The sequence below is a fragment of the Cupressus sempervirens genome, chromosome 10 (assembly GCF_028749045.1).
Source record: "Cupressus sempervirens isolate cs-2001-9-10 chromosome 10, ASM2874904v1, whole genome shotgun sequence".
Classification (NCBI taxonomy): domain Eukaryota; kingdom Viridiplantae; phylum Streptophyta; class Pinopsida; order Cupressales; family Cupressaceae; genus Cupressus; species Cupressus sempervirens.
This window is the reverse complement of record NC_143127.1, coordinates 452,716,981-452,734,998: the sequence shown is the minus strand read 5'-3', so window position 1 is coordinate 452,734,998 and position 18,018 is coordinate 452,716,981. Positions and strand designations below refer to the sequence as shown.

The window sequence follows — 18,018 nt, the reverse complement described above, 5'->3', positions numbered from 1 at the left end:
CGTGCACTTAAGTCAGGTCTTCACATTCTACTAGATTATACATGGATCCTGGATATATTTCTATATCATCATAACAGCAAGGCAGCATAACAGAGTTTGGGATCCAAGTGTTGGCAGATTATATCTATGCTTGGACGAGGATTTTATTGTGGTTCTATTCAATTTGAGGCTAATTATGGTGATGATCAATGTTGATCAGTTTACAAGCGCAGCATTTCTTCAAAGAGTAATATGGGATCCAAAAATTTGGTTGACAAGTGTTTTGCAGAGTGGTACCGTGCTTCATAGTTTGGCCGAGTTTGTTGTCAGTTTGGGCTTCTAGATTAACTACAGAACTATATGGGATCCTGGTACTTATTTGCTTGAGGGCAAGCAATCTCAAGGAGGCGAGATTTGTAATGTCCCTTCTTTGGGGACATTAGATTTATTAAGAAGAAAAGAATTTACAATATTAAATTTGACTATGTAAGCTAGAGCTTTATTATTAAAAGTCATTAATATTCCATGTAATCACAAGAGGACAAGGACGAATAAGAAGATTTATCAGAGAGAAGTTGAAGAATCACAAGGAATAGGACGAAGGCCAGAGGGGAGCTGAAAAGTCTCAGGATTGTGTATTAAAAGAGGAAAGAAGTTCATTGTTGATATGCTTGGTTTATTATTCAAATCTCCAATTCTCCCTTGTGAGAATTTTTCAAAAAGCTTCAACTTTCAGCCAATGTGAGGACGTAGCCCCTCGTGTAGGCAGGCAATGAACGAAAACCCATTGCCAGAGGAGATATCAATTCAAGTGTCTCGGTTGTGCTTACAGGTTCTTCTCTTATGTTTTCTAGTTTGACTATAGAACTGTGTTTAACATTGGATTTATAGTTGTTGGTTATTGTATTGCTGTTGTCTAATACAATAACGTTTTAGGAGTTATCTAGAAGTTGTTGGTTATGGTATTGATGATATCTAACACAACAATGTACTTCCAAATTGTGGGAAAATTACAAGTATAGTACTTGGATTTGTACTGCATTTTCATATGCTCGCACCTTTAATGCCATTTTGAAGAAGACAGTGTTTGGAGTGAGTTCTGGCCTTTATTTATTGTTCATGTTTCTTCTTCATGTGTATGTATTTCTGAATATTATATTTAAGAGTTGCAAAAATATCTTTCTGGGTTATCATATGTTGTTCACCTTTGCTGGTTATTTGATTAGAGGGTTTATATTCTAGGGTTAGCAATAAGGGGAAAACAGAAAATAATCTGGTTTAAACATTATAATGCTGGTTCGGGTCATTATATCTTCTGACCCTTCCTCTTCATCTAAATCATCAAAAGTAACTAATTGAATGTTGCTTTCTTCAAACACAATGGTCTTGGGTTCAAAGGCTAAACCTCCTGCTACCAATTTTCTCTTCTTTTGGGTCGGTAAGGGCTGAGGTTCCTCAATTTTTTTTCCTTTTTTTTTTTGTTTTATGTACCCCTGATGTAATTCATCCAAGTTTTGAATGCATTTGTCAACCCAAATGGCCTCCAATTCAATTTCATCATAGAAACGGGGAAGTCCTGCTGTTATATCCCTAATTTTCATCTCTTAAAATAATCATGTAGCCGTATACATTTCATGTGACTAGCAATTAGTTAGCTATTTAGTTAAAATCAGTTTAATGTTATGATCATGAGAGATGGAAAATTTTGTTGACTGTTTTCACAGGAAGAAGACTTGTTATTGTTAGTTGTTAGTTGCAAATTAATTGAAAATGATTATTATTATTCTCTTTTCTCAAGAAGTTATAAACATAGTGTCATTGCTATTGGTGGTTAGCCGTTACGATAATATGAATTACTTTTTATTATAATTGAGAAATATGTTATTATCATGGAAATACTCATTTTGGATGCAAGAGCAGACAAAGGGGGAAGCACTGCTAAACGAGATTTAAGGAATGGGGCCCCAAAAAGGTCCATTGTCACACTATCAGGTATGGGTTCTAACTATCTTGGTGAAGGATTTAATGGCTAGGCAACACATAGTATGCCTTGGACACTCATGAGCTACCCGATCAGTTCTTAATGCAAGAGAAACATTAAACATTTAATAACTTAAAAGAATTTCTTAACTTCTTTTTTATCTTGAGACTATTGAGTGGTCGTTAGAATGTGAATATGCATTGACACCGTGTTATTTTTGCTAACATCTATAATTTGCAACATCCCCAAGTTTCTAAGGAGTTCACAGCAATTTTTATAATAATAAATCTGGAAAGTGTGCATATGTGCCATGGTTGTCCCCTTGTCCTGGAAACATTTTTGGTATGGGGATGAATTTTTTTAGACTGGACATGCCTCTACAGCTAACACAACAAAAAAACATCATTATGCCCAACCACCTCAACGACAGCATCTCCATTTACGTCCCACATTGCCATTGAAAAGCCTTTGGAGAACTTGGTCTTCCAATAGGGCAAAGTAGATACTTATAGTAAAGGTGGTTTCCATTACGAAGCCACCAATAAAGATCGTGAACAAGTTGTCATATCAAATTTAGAAGGATTCACTCCAAATGGCAAGGAATTGAATGACTCGTCCATAAATATGACACTTAAGGAATAACTATATAGATCTCTAGACCAAATCCCAGTGACATATTTGACACCATCAAGAGATATTTAACAAGTTGAAGGATATCACATTGGTAATGAATAAAGTAGTGGAGTTGTCACGACAATTAGATATTGGTCTTGCCCCATCAGTGGTTGTAGAATCAGATAATATCAAGTTGTATTAATGCAAGTAGACTCCTTTATATGCAAGGGATGGTTCACTATAGGGACCCTTGCTATAATGTCGTCCTATTGCCCACCAAGACAAACACAGCAACATGACAACATCACATGCTCACTACACTCCATGACCTGTTTTCCATGCATTTCCTACACGATGAAGAGGGTGACGATTGCTTTGGAGGCAAATATGGATAGAGAGGTGCAAATTACCAAGAAGAGAAGGCTAGGGTGAACTATCAACCCATATCAAAAAAAAAAAAAACCAAAGCAACTCACCCAACAAACTTAGCCATCACTGAGAGTGAGTGTCATGTGGATATAGAGGCCACCTTCCTAGCAGAAAAGAACTTATCAATTGAGCGAGAGCATGCTTAAGCAACAAAAGGCATAATTGACAACAAAGAAAGTTCAGTTGGTTGTGGAAAAGTGTCGTGTCCCCTCTTTAGCTCCTTTTGGCAGTGATATGTGAGTTAAGCCTATCAAGAAGTCTCGTAGGCTGGCAAGAGTGTTTAGAGGCTCAATCAAAGTTACAGTGTTCGGATTTGAAGTTCCTGACAGTGAGGGCACAATTCAAAGGAGTTCCTTAATTATAGGAGGAGACCCCTACTTTCTAGGAGGTGGAGGTATCATCCAGCATTGAGGTTATAGGAGACCATCCCCTAGTTTCAATTTCAGGAGATTTGGAGGTCTTCCTACTTTTTAGGGTTATCCCTAGATTTGAGGGATGAGACTGTCGATTATTTCTTGATATCCAGCATCAGTCACAGGTGGTGGCAAGTTCAGTTTCACCTTCTGATGGTGATCTGGCTATTAGTTGGCTATTGGGGAAATATTTAAATATATTTAAATATTTCCCTTAGTTAGTAATTAAATATTTAAATAAGGCTAATTTATTAGCCACTAGGTTGAAATAAGGACATTTTTTACTCCAGTTGGTCAGTTGTGTTGGGGTGTGATAGTCCGTTGGAAAGTGCTAGACCTCTACTATTTGATTTTCAGCTACAGGAACTTCAGTGACACTTGATACTTTTACCACGATTGAAATAATGGTTTTTCCTCTATGTTGGATGCCAATAATGAAAATAAACATTATGACCCAAAGTTTCCACTTAAGTCATATTAGGTCATTTTTAGGGTTCAAATGCCCAGTAGGGAGTTATAAGGAGAAGCAAAGGAAGGAAAGATTATCTTTTACATTATTAATCCATCATTTTGGGCGCTTGGCTCTGGTACAGCATTCCTCCAACTAGGACGCCAACCCTAGGTTGAGAGAGTAAACTGTTTGGGACGTAACCCTCAAGCAGCTTTAATTCAGCAAGTCTTCAGTACTATTTTCAGCCAGAAAGCAAGCAGTTTCAGCAATGGCAACCCTTCTTATCTGATCTTCAGCAGCAGCAGCTGCCATCTCAGATCTGATCTTCAACATTGGGCCGCCTTTTCTGCACACCTAAGTGTTGGAATAAGAACAGATCTGCTGCAGACCTACAGCTGGCCGCCTATCCATATCTGGCGTTGACTGTAGCTAAGGTACTGGGTTGCTTTTATTTTTGTAACAGTTATTATTAGGTTCGTTTGGGTATTCCAAGCTTTCAAGTGCTGTGGTTTTGGATTATTACTATGCTGTTTAAATATTGCTGTTACTAGTTGATATTGTAACACATCTATTTTGAAGAGAAAATATCAAAAATCAAACACCAAACTTCTGCACTTCTGTCTACTCTATAAGAACACTTAAAAATTGCACGAGAATTCTATTTATTTAAATAAAATTACAGCAGATCAGTGAATCGGTCTGCTAGGGATATTTCAAAAAGCAAGACCATAAGGTTACTACTCAAAAAATGGAGTAGGCCAAGGGTGGCCTTATGGAGGAAGTGCTCAAGGTTCAAGGGTGCTTGTAGCAGAATGCGACTAGAAGATATAACGGAACTAGTTGAAGCGGCTTTCCACTTAAGAAGTTACCTTTATCGAAGTGTTCTTTACTTATCCAAGGACATCCTATGGCCCTCCTTCTCAATAGCTTTGTCTTTTTACATAGCCTTGCTTTTGTTTCCATTATCTGGAAGACGACTGTCATTTGGTCTAGGAGGGGACTAATATAGTTCTCATTTTATATTGAGTGTTCATATATAGCAAAATTATTAGCCTAAGCATTACAATGGAAGTATTAGTTGGTTTATGTAAGTTGTCATTCATTCCAATTGGTAAGTATGTTTGGAAGATATTTGTGATTGATATTTATAATAACCAGCCAAGTGGTATTTATGGTACTAATTTTATTGTATCAAGAATCAATTCGGATTTGTCCACACTGCATATGGTAATATATGAAATCTTTTCAAACTCTATCTTGCATTCAACATTGTTACATTCTATTATTCAGTTGTATCTAGTAGCATTTCCATTCTATTGTCTATAAGTAGCACTTCCATTTACTCTATATGGTGAATAGTATCACCCTACAAGAGTAACAACCAGCCAAGTAGTATTTATAATACTGATTTGTTGTATCGAGAATCAATTTGGATGTGTACACATTGTATATGGAAATCAATTAAATCATTTTGAAAACTATCCTGTGTTTGACATTGTTACATTCTATTTTTCTATTGTCTCTAAGTAGCATTTTTGTTCTATTCTCTGTAAGGAGCATTTCCTTTTACTCTATGTAGAATTATATCACCCTACAAGAGTAAACAGTGTTGCATCCGCACATAAAATGACTCCCTTCACAAGACATTGTACCCTATTGTGAAGTAAACTTGCCCTTTGTTGGCACCCAATGTTAATGTGTTTCATCATTCTTAGGCTCTCCTCAAAAAATGTGCACTTGGCCTTATCCACACTTTGATGCTGAATGATATACAGAATCTAGATTTTGTCCTTTTCTTTGCTTGGTTACTTATGTGTTGTCAAAGTTTCAAACTTTCAATGTTTTCCATACTTCTATATCCTCCCTACTAATTTCAAACAGCTCAACCCCTTGATAGAAATGTAATTGTCTTTTCGTAGCAATAGTGGAGTTTCCCATACTACGATAGCACTCTCTTTGCATTCTTGAGCCAAAATGTAATATTCCAATTTGAGCTGGGTCGATCCAACAAGTGTTTTTTATTAGATTTAATTTATTTTTCTAGGTGGCCGACATTGGGAGGCCTTAGGTCGATATTTATGGTTGTCAATGTTTCCATATTGGAACACAATTTTTTTGGAATAGGAGAAAAATGATCTATTTGGCTTGATAGCGTAGTTGCTCAACCTTAGTACTTAAGATGCGTAGCCTCTCTTGTGACGAATTTGTAAATTTCAATTGATTGTTTCTGCCCTAGCACATTTTAGTGGTATCCGAGCCTAGTTTCTCTGCTAGCCTGTGGAGATGTTATGCAATTGAGTCAAAGAGATCAACGCACTATTGAAAGAGAACGAAAGAAGGCAACAAAGAATTTATCAGGGTTAGGAGGCAGCGGTAATAAGATGGACAAAGACGAACAACTTTTCAATTTCATAAGTCAAATGCAAGACCAAATGACCAAACAACAGGAGCAGAATAACCAACTAATGCAAATAGTACTGCAGACTATGAATGACATGGGTGGCAGATCTGCATCCAACAATGGGACAGAAGGCAATGGTTCTGAGTCACAGAACAAAGGCACACGCCCTACACAGCCTTCATTCATACCCAAATAGGTCCTCAGCAAAGGAGGCGAAGAACTAAGGCTTGCGGAAGGAGATCTCGATGCCAGCATAGAGGCTTATATGAAGATTGATCCAAAAATAAGACAACAACTCTCATTTATCTAGTTTCACAACTTAAAGAATGGATCAACGGGAAGTCAAATGAACAATTTTTTTCAACAAGGATCTGCAGAATAGGATGTCCAGATTGACACTGCCAACATTTGATGGTACAGAAAAAGGTTCAGCACAAGCATGGATCCAAAAGTTAGACACCTACTTTTCTCTCAGCCCCATGGCAGAAGATGAGGCTATCAAGTTCGCAATTTTGCACTTGGAAGGTTTAGCTCACGAATGGTGGCATCACAGCTTGGTTACTCAAGGGTTCAGGCAAATAACTACATACGCTGAATTCACCCAAAAATTGACAGAAAGGTTCCATAGGAAAGATCCTGAAAGCTACTTCCAGAAGCTCACTGGGCTCAAGCACATATGCACTGTGGAAGACTGTGGCAAACTTCCAGAGGCTTGCACTTATGGTGACAGATGTTTCAGAAAAAAGACTCACATTCCTCTTCATCGAAGGCTTATCAAAATGAACATGAGGACTTGTAAGGGCCTTTGAGCCAGCCACGTTAGAAGAAGCTATCCGAAGAGCATTAAACTTGGAAGACCCCACCAAGAAAGGGAAGATGGCGGTCAGGAACACACCAGCAATACAACCAACCAAGCCTATCTTTAAAACCAGCTCGGCCAATTAGCCACCCAAAGTTCCTCCTCAAGGGCCTCATGAGATGTCAAGAAATGAACTTCAGAAGAAGGGTTTGTGTTTCTATTGCAAGGATAAGTGGACTAACAATCACAGGTGTCAAGGAAGGAGTCAAGTTTACTACATAGAAATACTCACTGAGGACGAATCCCAAGAAGATGAAGTAACTACCAATGAAGAACAGCAAGAGGTTGTAGTTGAAGGAGAAAACATAGGAGGTACTTTGGCAACACTTTCAGTAGCCCCTCGATACAAGTCATTCCGAGTTAGAGGAGTACTTCAAGGACAGGAAGTGACAGTTTTGATAGATGGAGGAGCTACTCACAACTTTATTGACACTAAAACAGTGCACAGGATGCGTTTGGAGACAGAGCAGTTTGAAGGGTTTGATGTTGTTGCCGCTGGAAGCATCCTTACCTGCACCACTCGAGTGAACCAGATGGAGTTAACACTTGGGGCCATCAAAATTCGAGATGACTTCTATGTGGTGGGCATAGGCGATATCGAGGTAGTCATAGGCGTTCAATGGCTCCAAACATTGGGAGATTATAGGATCAATCACCGTACAATGGAGCTTAAGTTTCAATGGGACGGAAAGGAAGTGGTCCTCAAAGGCCTTTCACAAAATGGGCCTATGATGGTTTCTGTCAAAAGAATGGAGAGATTCTTCCGTAGTGAGGAGTTAGCTTGGGCACCTAAGTGATTGGTCATGGATCCGCGTTCAACAAAGGAGGAAGAAGTTTTCCCTACAGACATTCAACAAATTCTGGACAAAAAGAACAACGTTTTTCAAAAAATTCCAGCAGGGTTACCACCTGATAGAGGCTTTCAGCATGTGATAGAGCTCGAGGAAGGGGCCAAACCCGTTATCACCACCCCATACTGACACCCACAAATATATAAGGAAGAGATTGAGAAAGCCATCAAGGAGCTATTGGAAATGGGGCTCATAAGGCCAAGTTCAAGCCCCTTTGCATTATTAGTTGTGCAGGTCAAAAAGAAGGATAGGACATTCCAGATGTGCAGTGATTATAGAGCCCTCAACAAGACAACGATCAAAAACCGCTACTCAATCCCCAGGATCGATGAGTTGATAGATGAATTGCATGGGGCAATCTATTTCTACAAGATTGATCTACGTTCTGGGTACCATCAAATCAGAGTTAAAAATGAAGATGTGCAAAAGACTGCATTCCAATGTCACTATGGGCATTACGAATTCTTAGTAATGCCATTCGGGTTGACGAATGCTCCCGCCACATTTCAGTCTTGCATGAATCAGGTATTCAATCTACATTTGAGGAAGTTTGTGTTGGTCTTCTTTGATGATATTCTAATCTATAACAAGACTTGGGAGGAGCATTTGAGACATATAGAAGTGGTATTGGATATTCTCGAGAAGAATTCATTCTATGCCAAAATGTCAAAATGCACATTCGAGATGACAACAATCCTATACTTCGGCCACAAGATTAGCGCACAAGGGGTTAGCATAGATGAAGAAAAGATCAAAGCAATTTAGGAATGGGCTGCACCCAAAAATCTAACAAAGCTGAGGGGATTCGTGGGCTTATGCAACTACTACAGAAGGTTTGTAAAGGGTTTCTCACAATTAGCAGCACCATTAACCTATCTAATGAAGAAAGGAGCATTTGCTTGGAGTGACATGGCTCAACAAGCATTCGACAAACTCAAGAAGGTAATGAGTTCATGCCCCGTTTTAGCTATTCCAGACTTTTCATCTCCTTTCATGTTAGAATGCGATGCTTCAGGGGAGGGCATTGGAGCGGTGCTGATGCAAAATAAGCACCCCATGCAAAATAAGCACCCCATTGCTTATGAAAGTAGGAAGCTCACCAATCCGGAAAGGGTTCTTTCTATCTATAATAAGGAGATGTTGGCTATCATGCACGCCCTTGCGAAGTTCAAACAGTAATTGGTATGTGGGAAATTTGTAATAAAGACAGACCATAACGGCCTGAAATATTTCCTCAATCAGTGTGATTTGAACGAGCGACAACAAAAATGGGTTAGCAAACTCCAAGCTTACGATTTCGATATTGAATATGTGAAAGGCATAATATTGTGGTAGACGCTCTTTCTAGAAAATCTCACCTTTGTGCTATGACTAATATTTCTGCTAATTGGAGAGTACGAATTACAGCCGAATATGCTAAAGATTCATTTGCTAGTGATGTTTGGGAAGACCATCCTGGATTTTTCAAGACTTACAAGAAGGTGAGAGAGTGTTTTGCATGGAAGGGACTCGAGAAAGATATTTCGCAGCATGTGAGGGAATGTGCAACATGTCAGCAAAATAAAACAAAGCACGTCTTCCCAAATGGGATATTGCAGCCCCTACCCATTCCAAATCAGAAATGGGAAAGTCTTTCCATGGACTTCATCACGGGCCTCCCAAAGGTGCAAGACTTCAAGGCTCACCAGGTTGCAGACTTATTCATGAAAGAGGTTTTTCATCTTCACAGGCTGCCAAAGAATATTGTGAGTGACAGGGATAGCCGGTTCATCAGCAAGTTTTGGCAGGAACTCTTTCGGTTGGCCCACACAGAACTAACTCCTAGCACTAGCTACCACCCCAAACGGATGGGCAAACAGAGATCGTAAACAAATGGCTTGAGGGATACTTGAGAAACTACGTGACAAGGCAACAAATGGCTTGGGTGAAATGGTTACACCTAGGGGAATTTTGCTACAACACCATACATCATATGTCAATTGGAATGAGCCCATTCAAAGCACTCTACGGATATGAAGCCATCTCCTTCATGAATTTAATTCTTGCCGATAGCCATGTCCCAAGGGCTAAAGATTTGATCCAAGAAAATGTGGATATAATGAACTCCTTGAAGGGGAACTCGCAACATGCCCAGAATCAACAAAAACTTTACGCAAATCAGTGCAAGACTGAAAGGAGTTTTGAGGTCGATGATATGGTCTACGTGAGGCTACAGCCATACCGTCAATCATCGCTTAAAGGGAATGGAGCAGAAAAATTAAAGCCTAAGTTCTACGGGCCATTCCGTGTCATCGGCAAAATCGGAGAGGTCGCTTATGAGCTCGCGTTACCCACAGAAAGCAGAATTCATAACATTTTCCATGTGTCATGCCTAAAAAAAGCAATTGGACAGCAGATTACTCCATCCAAGGAGCTGCCGCCACTTGACGATGAAGGGAAACTCATCCTTGAACCTGAGATGGTGCTTGATGTGAGGGAGAAGCGGCTGAGGAACAAGATCATTCCAGAGTATTTGGTGAAATGGAAGAACCTCCCAATTGAAGAGGCCATTTGGGAAGGGGTTGAAATTTTCGAACATCTGAGTTTAAGACTGCTTGAGGACAAGCAACCATCTGAGGGAAGGGACTGTAATATCCCCGATTGAGCTGGGCCGACCCCGCAAGTGTTTTTTATTAGATTTAATTTTTTTTTCTGGTTGGCCGATGTTGGGAGGCCTTAGGTTGGTATATATGGTTGTCAGTGTTTCCATATTGGAACACAATTTTTTTGGAATAGGAGAAAAACGATTTGTTTGGCCTGGAAGCGTAGCTGCTCAGCCTCAGTACTCACGGTGCGTAGCCTCTCCTAGGAGGAATTTGTAAATTTCAGTTGATTGTTTCTGCCCTAGCACATTTCACAAAAAGCAAAATATCTCATTAAAAATCTTCAGTCCTTTGCCCTCTTCCGACTTTCAAACTTCCTCATCTATTCATGCCTTTGTAACACCTTTCATGCATATCCACTTTCTAAACTTTGATATATTTTATTCTGAAAATTAACTATGTTTTTTTGGATTCAAATTTCAGCCTTAACCTTAGTCAAGTACTACATTCAACCAACCCGAAAAGTCTAAAACTCTACTAGTATCCCCTGTATTACTTACCAGACTCGGAGTTTTAGTTGTTCCCATCCCTCGACATCAAGCCATGCCCCATTTTGATACCCTCTTCTTTCTCAATGTTACCCCAAAATCTGATATCTCATAAAGAATAAGATATCTAATTAATAATAATATATTTATGATTTATACACACACACACACACATCTACATAGCCATACTTGCATACTTGAAACCCATTTTCATACATCTTCACATACTTAAGCCAAAAACTCAGGTTACCTATCACATTCACATTATGATCCAATTATATATTTTATCTATATTCATTAGACACAAATTTGATACAGTTTATGAATGTATTTTGCATTAAGGAATTGCTTCTTTCGGGAGTCTCAATAATTTTCCAAGTTCTTAAGCATTTGTGGAATTTAGGATATTCTGTCTGCCACCAAATATTTTGAACTGTGTCATTGTAGTCTTTCTCCTGTACCAGCCTTAAAAATGTGTGTCATTTCTTGCCACAATAGTTGGGCTTCTATTCATATTGCAAACAACAATGCCATCAGTGCTTCGGCCCATAACATTATGCCCCATACTCTCTGCTTCAAGCATGCTTCTTGCCGATTCTATTATAGTTTTGTCCCCTCTTTCTACCACTCAGTTCCATTCCTTGTGCAATTAATTAAATTCTTCTAAACAAAATTCAGTACTCTATCTGTTTTTTAATAACTTATTTATCTTACACTTTTTTTCTACTCTGAATTTAAATATTCAGAATGATTCAAAATCATCACTATAAATATTCAACAAATAAACTCATAAGTATCTAATAGAGTCGTCATTTCATACATATGCCTACATTTGACATCCAGACATACAACCACACAAATTTGCTCTCAATGCCCTACCCCAAAACATTTGCTCATGGTGTTTTTCGAGTGTGACACCTTGCACACTTCCTTTACTCTTCCTTGAACCTTTTGTAACCCGCATACCATATATTTTTTGATACAACATATGTAAACCCTGAAAAATAAGACATCCATACCTTTGGTAGCACAACACACTTGCAACCTCAATAGTCATGTAACGAAAAATAATTCACTTGCTTCAATTCTTAATAGGAGCATTTGGTGTTTTAACATTATTATAATATTTTCAGTACTCATCATATGTCAAGTCGTCAGATAGTTTGAGTGACTAAACCTTCAAATGGATTTCTATTTTTTATCAACTATTGCTCCTATTTTAACTACTGCTTTAGACATCCCATTTTAAAGAAAACTTGAAAATATGGGTCATGACAATGAGTGTTCAAAACAAAAACAGTGATAAAGTTTGCAAATATAATGTATTGTTTTCAGTTTCATATTTCCAATACGTGTTTAATAATAATTTATGTTAAATGTTTACATACATTACAAAGAAGGCAAACTTTAAATGTGAACAAGAAGATCAGAAATCATATAACAATTACATCAATGATAAACTCCTAACTTGAACAGTGATAAAGTTTACTGTTAATTAGTATGGTATCGAAGTTTCAAAACTGATTATGTATTGAACTAAGCTTGATAAACAGAGTGTTAATAGACAAACAAAAAACCAAAACAAAATCACAAATCTTAATCAAGGTCCTTGGTTATGATGCTCTCTACCTAGTACCCAGTACTCAGGTACATCTACCAGTACATCGGTAAGAGTACCCATGCAACATAGGTATTTCTTAATCTTCTTTAAAACTGTCACTATCAAAACTATCCTCTACGGCTTGCATGTTTACAACATACTACAAGTTGCACATTGCACATCTAATAGACTTTGTCTATTGTCAATATTAAAAACTTGCCAACTTGAAATAATTATTAAAAGTTAAATGATCAACTCAATCATATGATATGTCAACATGACTAACAGATCACATTACAAATGTCACGATAACTAACTAGATGTCTGCTTGCATGTTAAGTCTAATTCCAGATTTATTTTATAATTTTTATTCATTAGAATCAAAACTAGAAGTTCTTATCATAATTTGTATTAATACTCTACAACAATTATATCTTTTCTGTCAGTGATGTCTAACATACACATACCACATGAAAAGTTCTGTAGGAGATAAAATAACATCTTTAAACTTACCAATCCACCTTTTGCTCCAGTAGTTGTCATCAATGAAAGACAATTATTAGGAAAAGGCTTTAACAATCCTTTCGGAAAAAGGCTGTTGTTGACATCAGAAGTTATACGATTCAGAGCACTCGACATCAGCCTGTCCAACCGAGCAGATGCACTTTCCCCTTTGCTTCGTAGAACTTTCTCAGTATCCTCTCCCATATGAACCAAGTCTACAACAAGTGATTAAGAAAATGAAAAGAAAATTCTCACAAACTTGAGCAATCAGACAGAATATTTCACCCAGTTATAAGATTCTCTAAATCATTAAAAATATTAAACGAATGCAGAGTTTTCTTGCAAATTGCTTGCAAGAAATATCTACTTAAATAGCATTTTTTTGAATGAAAATCTTTTAATAAAAATTGATCATTAGAAGGGAAACAAAAGCCTTTGTATTATCCAGAATTCTATAATCATAATATGGGATCTCTAAGATGCTAATCATAATAGAAGACCATTGGTTGACAATGGAATCTATCATATCAGTGACAAGATGATTGCGATTGAATACATATTTCATCTTGTGTTTAAGCGAAACTTGAAGAAATATTCAGAAATGCAAAACTAGACATTTCAAAGTATTATAATTTTATCATTGATCAATGCCAATTGATAGTTTAGAAGTTGTTTAAGTATTTGTATTGCATAATGAAAACCAAAGATTTGTCATTGCTGATTGAATTACTCCAAAGCAGCTTAACAAGATTGCTTTTCTCAAAGCACAATTTAAATAAGAAAATTACCATTTTCTACACTTAAATGCAGCATAACAATAGTCTCTCTATGTATCCTCAATCGGTTTGTTAGCCAAAGCAATCTTAACTTTTCTTGAAGTTTTGAAGTGGTTTCATTTACCAATCAGACTGCATCTGAAGCCTCACATATCTTTTATTTGTTTAAGGAATGAAAAAACTATTAACTCATAACTTAACAAGTTCAAGTTTGTGCAACATGCTAGGATTTTGAATAATGCATTTGAATTCTGCCAGTTCCATTCACACTTGCAATATCTTATGTATCGAGCAGAGTTCCCAGACTTGGGATCGGCAAGGCTGACTTTAATCCTGAAACAGCAGTGACTCGGCAAAATGAAAAAAAAAAAAAAAAAAAACCTTGAAATCTAGAGATTTTTAAAAATTTAAAACTTCTTTCATGCACCCACTACTGAATAAAGCTCATAAACACTATAACATCATCAAAAGGAAACTAATTTGATCTACTTTTGTTTTCATCTATTTTGACTTATTCTCATTGAGTTGTGTATATTATAGAGGCATTTTAGTAGGACGGGATGCGAAAAGCTATGTGTGAGGGTTTGAATCACAGAATAATGTTTTGGGGTCCATTCCATTGTTGAAAAATGCTACAAATTGGTGGAATGGAGTGATAATTTCTAGGATCGTTTCTGCAAATGTTGAATCATAGCCACTGTCATTGATGAATGTCCATATGCAGATTTGGATCTAATATAAATATGAGAGAAGGAGACATGTCACTATGGTGTAACCATCATTTAAATAATATTATATTAACATGAATAATAATAATATGTATAACAATATATATATATATATATATATATATATATATATATATATATATATATATTATTAACATGTATAAGTATACATAGGAAATGAAGATTACCAATAACAATAATGTATATCAGATCAAATCAATCCAACTAAGGCTAAAACTTTAACACTCTCTCTTAGTTAGGGAGAATTGATATAGAACACATTATGCTCTCAAGCATATGACGAGACATCATCTCACCTTTTACAACACACAACTGAAATAAATTCCATAACTTTAATATAAGCTTAAACACCACCTTAAGTGTGGTCTATCATAGTAACTATGTCATGGTGTTCGACAAGATCCGGCCCAAAGAACCATAACAAGTTGATTATCATAGCGTCGGCAAAATCTAGCCCAAAGAACCATGATGAGTTGGTTATCATAGTGTTTGGCAAAATCCAGCCCAAAGAACCATGATAATAGGTCTACCATTTATAAGATAGCCACCTTACAATGGTTACCTTCTCTCTTTTCGTTATCATGATTTCCAGCACTCTGGGACAACAATTTAATGAAGTCTGTCAAGATAATGGGTCTACCATTTATAAGATCGTCATCTTACAATAGTTACCTTTTGTTTATATATGTTAATGAAAGATCATCACCTTTCATTACATATCATATGTGAAATAGTAACCACCATTAACCCAGTCAAAGGGTGGAACAAAGGCTTCACCTTAATTTTCTCTCACAAAGAAGAATGCATTACAAGGAGTTTCACTTAGAACTTCTCCTCATAGAGAAATATCATTCACAAAGGATTACACCTCAAAAAATTCTCCCTCTGAACAATGATCCTGGGAAGTTAGGTCCACTAGTTACTCCCTTAGAGACTCTCTTCTCCAAGGATTTTTGTCAAACTCACTCTAAATCTGATATCTAATTTTCTGGTGATAAGTCATCAATTCCTCATGATATACATAGGAGTGGACCCATCAAAATCATGCACTTACATACATGTATTTCTAGACTCCCTCTGAGTATCAATCTTCTAATCTAACTACGTTGCCTTTGAAGAAGTGTCATACTCCATCTTAATGTAGAAGAATCTCATAATCTCAATCATCAAAGATATTTGCTTCAAGAGCCTCACTTTATCCATCTTGATCATTAGGGTCTTTGGCGCTACTATCATTAGATTGAGTCTGCACAACATTCGGTAGCATATGTAAAGTACCAACCTTCTTTTCCTGTAAGAATATCCTCAACATAAAGGAAAAGATCAAAGACAATAACCCTTATAGTATGTATAGAATTACAAATAAGAGGAGGACTTCAAAGATTAGATAAATGTAAAAGAAAAATATACTTATCTGCACATGAGGATTCAAAAATTGTCCTTTTAGATTATTTGAGAATGGAACATCTCCCCTCTAAATAAGGTTCAAGTGGTAATGGAACATTGACTTACTATTCCCCCCACAATGTAAAATTTCCACTCATTCTTATATTGTTAAACAATTTGTATCAATTATGGCAACTCCTTTCTAAGTTCCAACTTGCTCTTTTCGTCCATTAAAGGTCCAAACATTCATTTAGTTTAACAGTAGAAGCGAACGTGTCCTTCTATTTTATCAAACTCATCCACACTACACCAATATCTTGATTAAGTATGATTGTGCCACATGAATGACTCTAAAACTCATACGTCAAGTTTCATTCATCAAGGAGAGACTCGTAGATAGTTCAAATGAATACTTAAAAACTTCATTAACGTCTCACAACAACTCAAATTTCCTTATAGTAACTTCTGCAAATACAAGTGCCATCATTTAGAAGTCATCACTTCGTCATGATGTAAACAAGGGGTAGACCCATTAAAATCACATGGTCACGATGTATGAATCACTATCCTCTTGACAGTAGCAATTTACTGATCACTAGAGAAATTCATATCAACATTGTTTACTCCCTCTTAATCAATAAGATTGAGACCATTGAAGGTTAATTGGACAATATCCTCTATTTGCTCCCTCTCTTTCAAGGTTGCTTCTAATGAAATATTAGGCTCCCTCTAAATCTTGATCTCCTAATTCTTGCAATAACATTCTCGGAGGAAAAAATCAAGGCACATAGCTCTTATATATATATATATATATATATATATATATATATATATATATATATATATATATATATATATATATATATATATATATATATATATATATATATATATATATTCAACTTTATCAACATTCATAAATACTTATAATGTTCCCATCGAGTCTTGTTCCATATAACGTGATTATAAAAATAGACCTAGAGAATGTATCCCAAAATTATAGGTTTAACTTTAATAACTTGTTTTATTCTCTATGCTTTCTTTCTATTAATACCTTACATCCATTAAACATAATCATCGTTTATGAACCCTCTTTAATTTCCACCTTTGAATTACTCCCCACCCTCTTGTTTATTTAAAATGATACCATTAATTTATATTTAAGTCTAGTTAATCAATTTATTCCAATAATCTCTTTTGAAGAAGTTACTTAATAAAATGTAAGGTGGGAACGTTATATTTCTTCACTTAACTTCACCCCGATTCCCTTTATTATTTTGCACTAAACTTTTGAAGTCTTATAGATGTCTTAGGGGCGCACAGATGTTTGGGGAACTTTGAAATATTTAATCCCTATGTTTTCTATGTGTTTCTCCCTCCTTATCAATGTTATGTTCTTTTCATTTGCATGTCCTTCCTTTAATACTGATTTGTTACTTGCCAATGCTCCTACCATTTTCATTGTATCATTCAATGCTTATAATTTTGGATTTGATCCTTCCTTGTTTGTCGCCAAGGTGTATTTCTCTTTTACGCAAGCTTCTCTTGATTTATTTATTTGATGATAATGTTTATTGATCATTGTTCATATGGATTAGCCTTTTATGAAACTTCTGATTTCATGGGCTGGCAGGATACACAGCTCTGATACCACTGTAGTGTCCTGAACCAGCACTAATATGTTTGAACCAGATTTTTTCGCTTTCCCCTTAATGTTAACCCCAGAATATAAACCCTTTAATCAGATAACCAACTAAGGCGAACAACAGATGATAATTCGAAAAGATATTTCTGCAACTCTTAAATATAATATCCAAAAATGCATACACATGAAGAGGAAACACGAACAACAAATAAAGGCCAGAACTTCTCCAATCACTCTTTCTTCTTCAAA

General features: G+C 36.4%; 1 protein-coding gene across 2 annotated transcripts in view; it reads right to left on the bottom strand.

The window, feature by feature from the left end:
* NRPA1 (nuclear RNA polymerase A1) overlaps positions 1-18,018 on the bottom strand; it is a 249,193-nt gene that overhangs the window by 89,921 nt on the left and 141,254 nt on the right. For both annotated transcript variants that reach the window (XM_089807317.1, XM_089807318.1), the window contains one exon: positions 13,223-13,428. In XM_089807317.1, the coding sequence (XP_089663443.1) occupies positions 13,223-13,428 (206 nt within the window). The remainder of the gene's footprint in view (positions 1-13,222; positions 13,429-18,018) is intronic.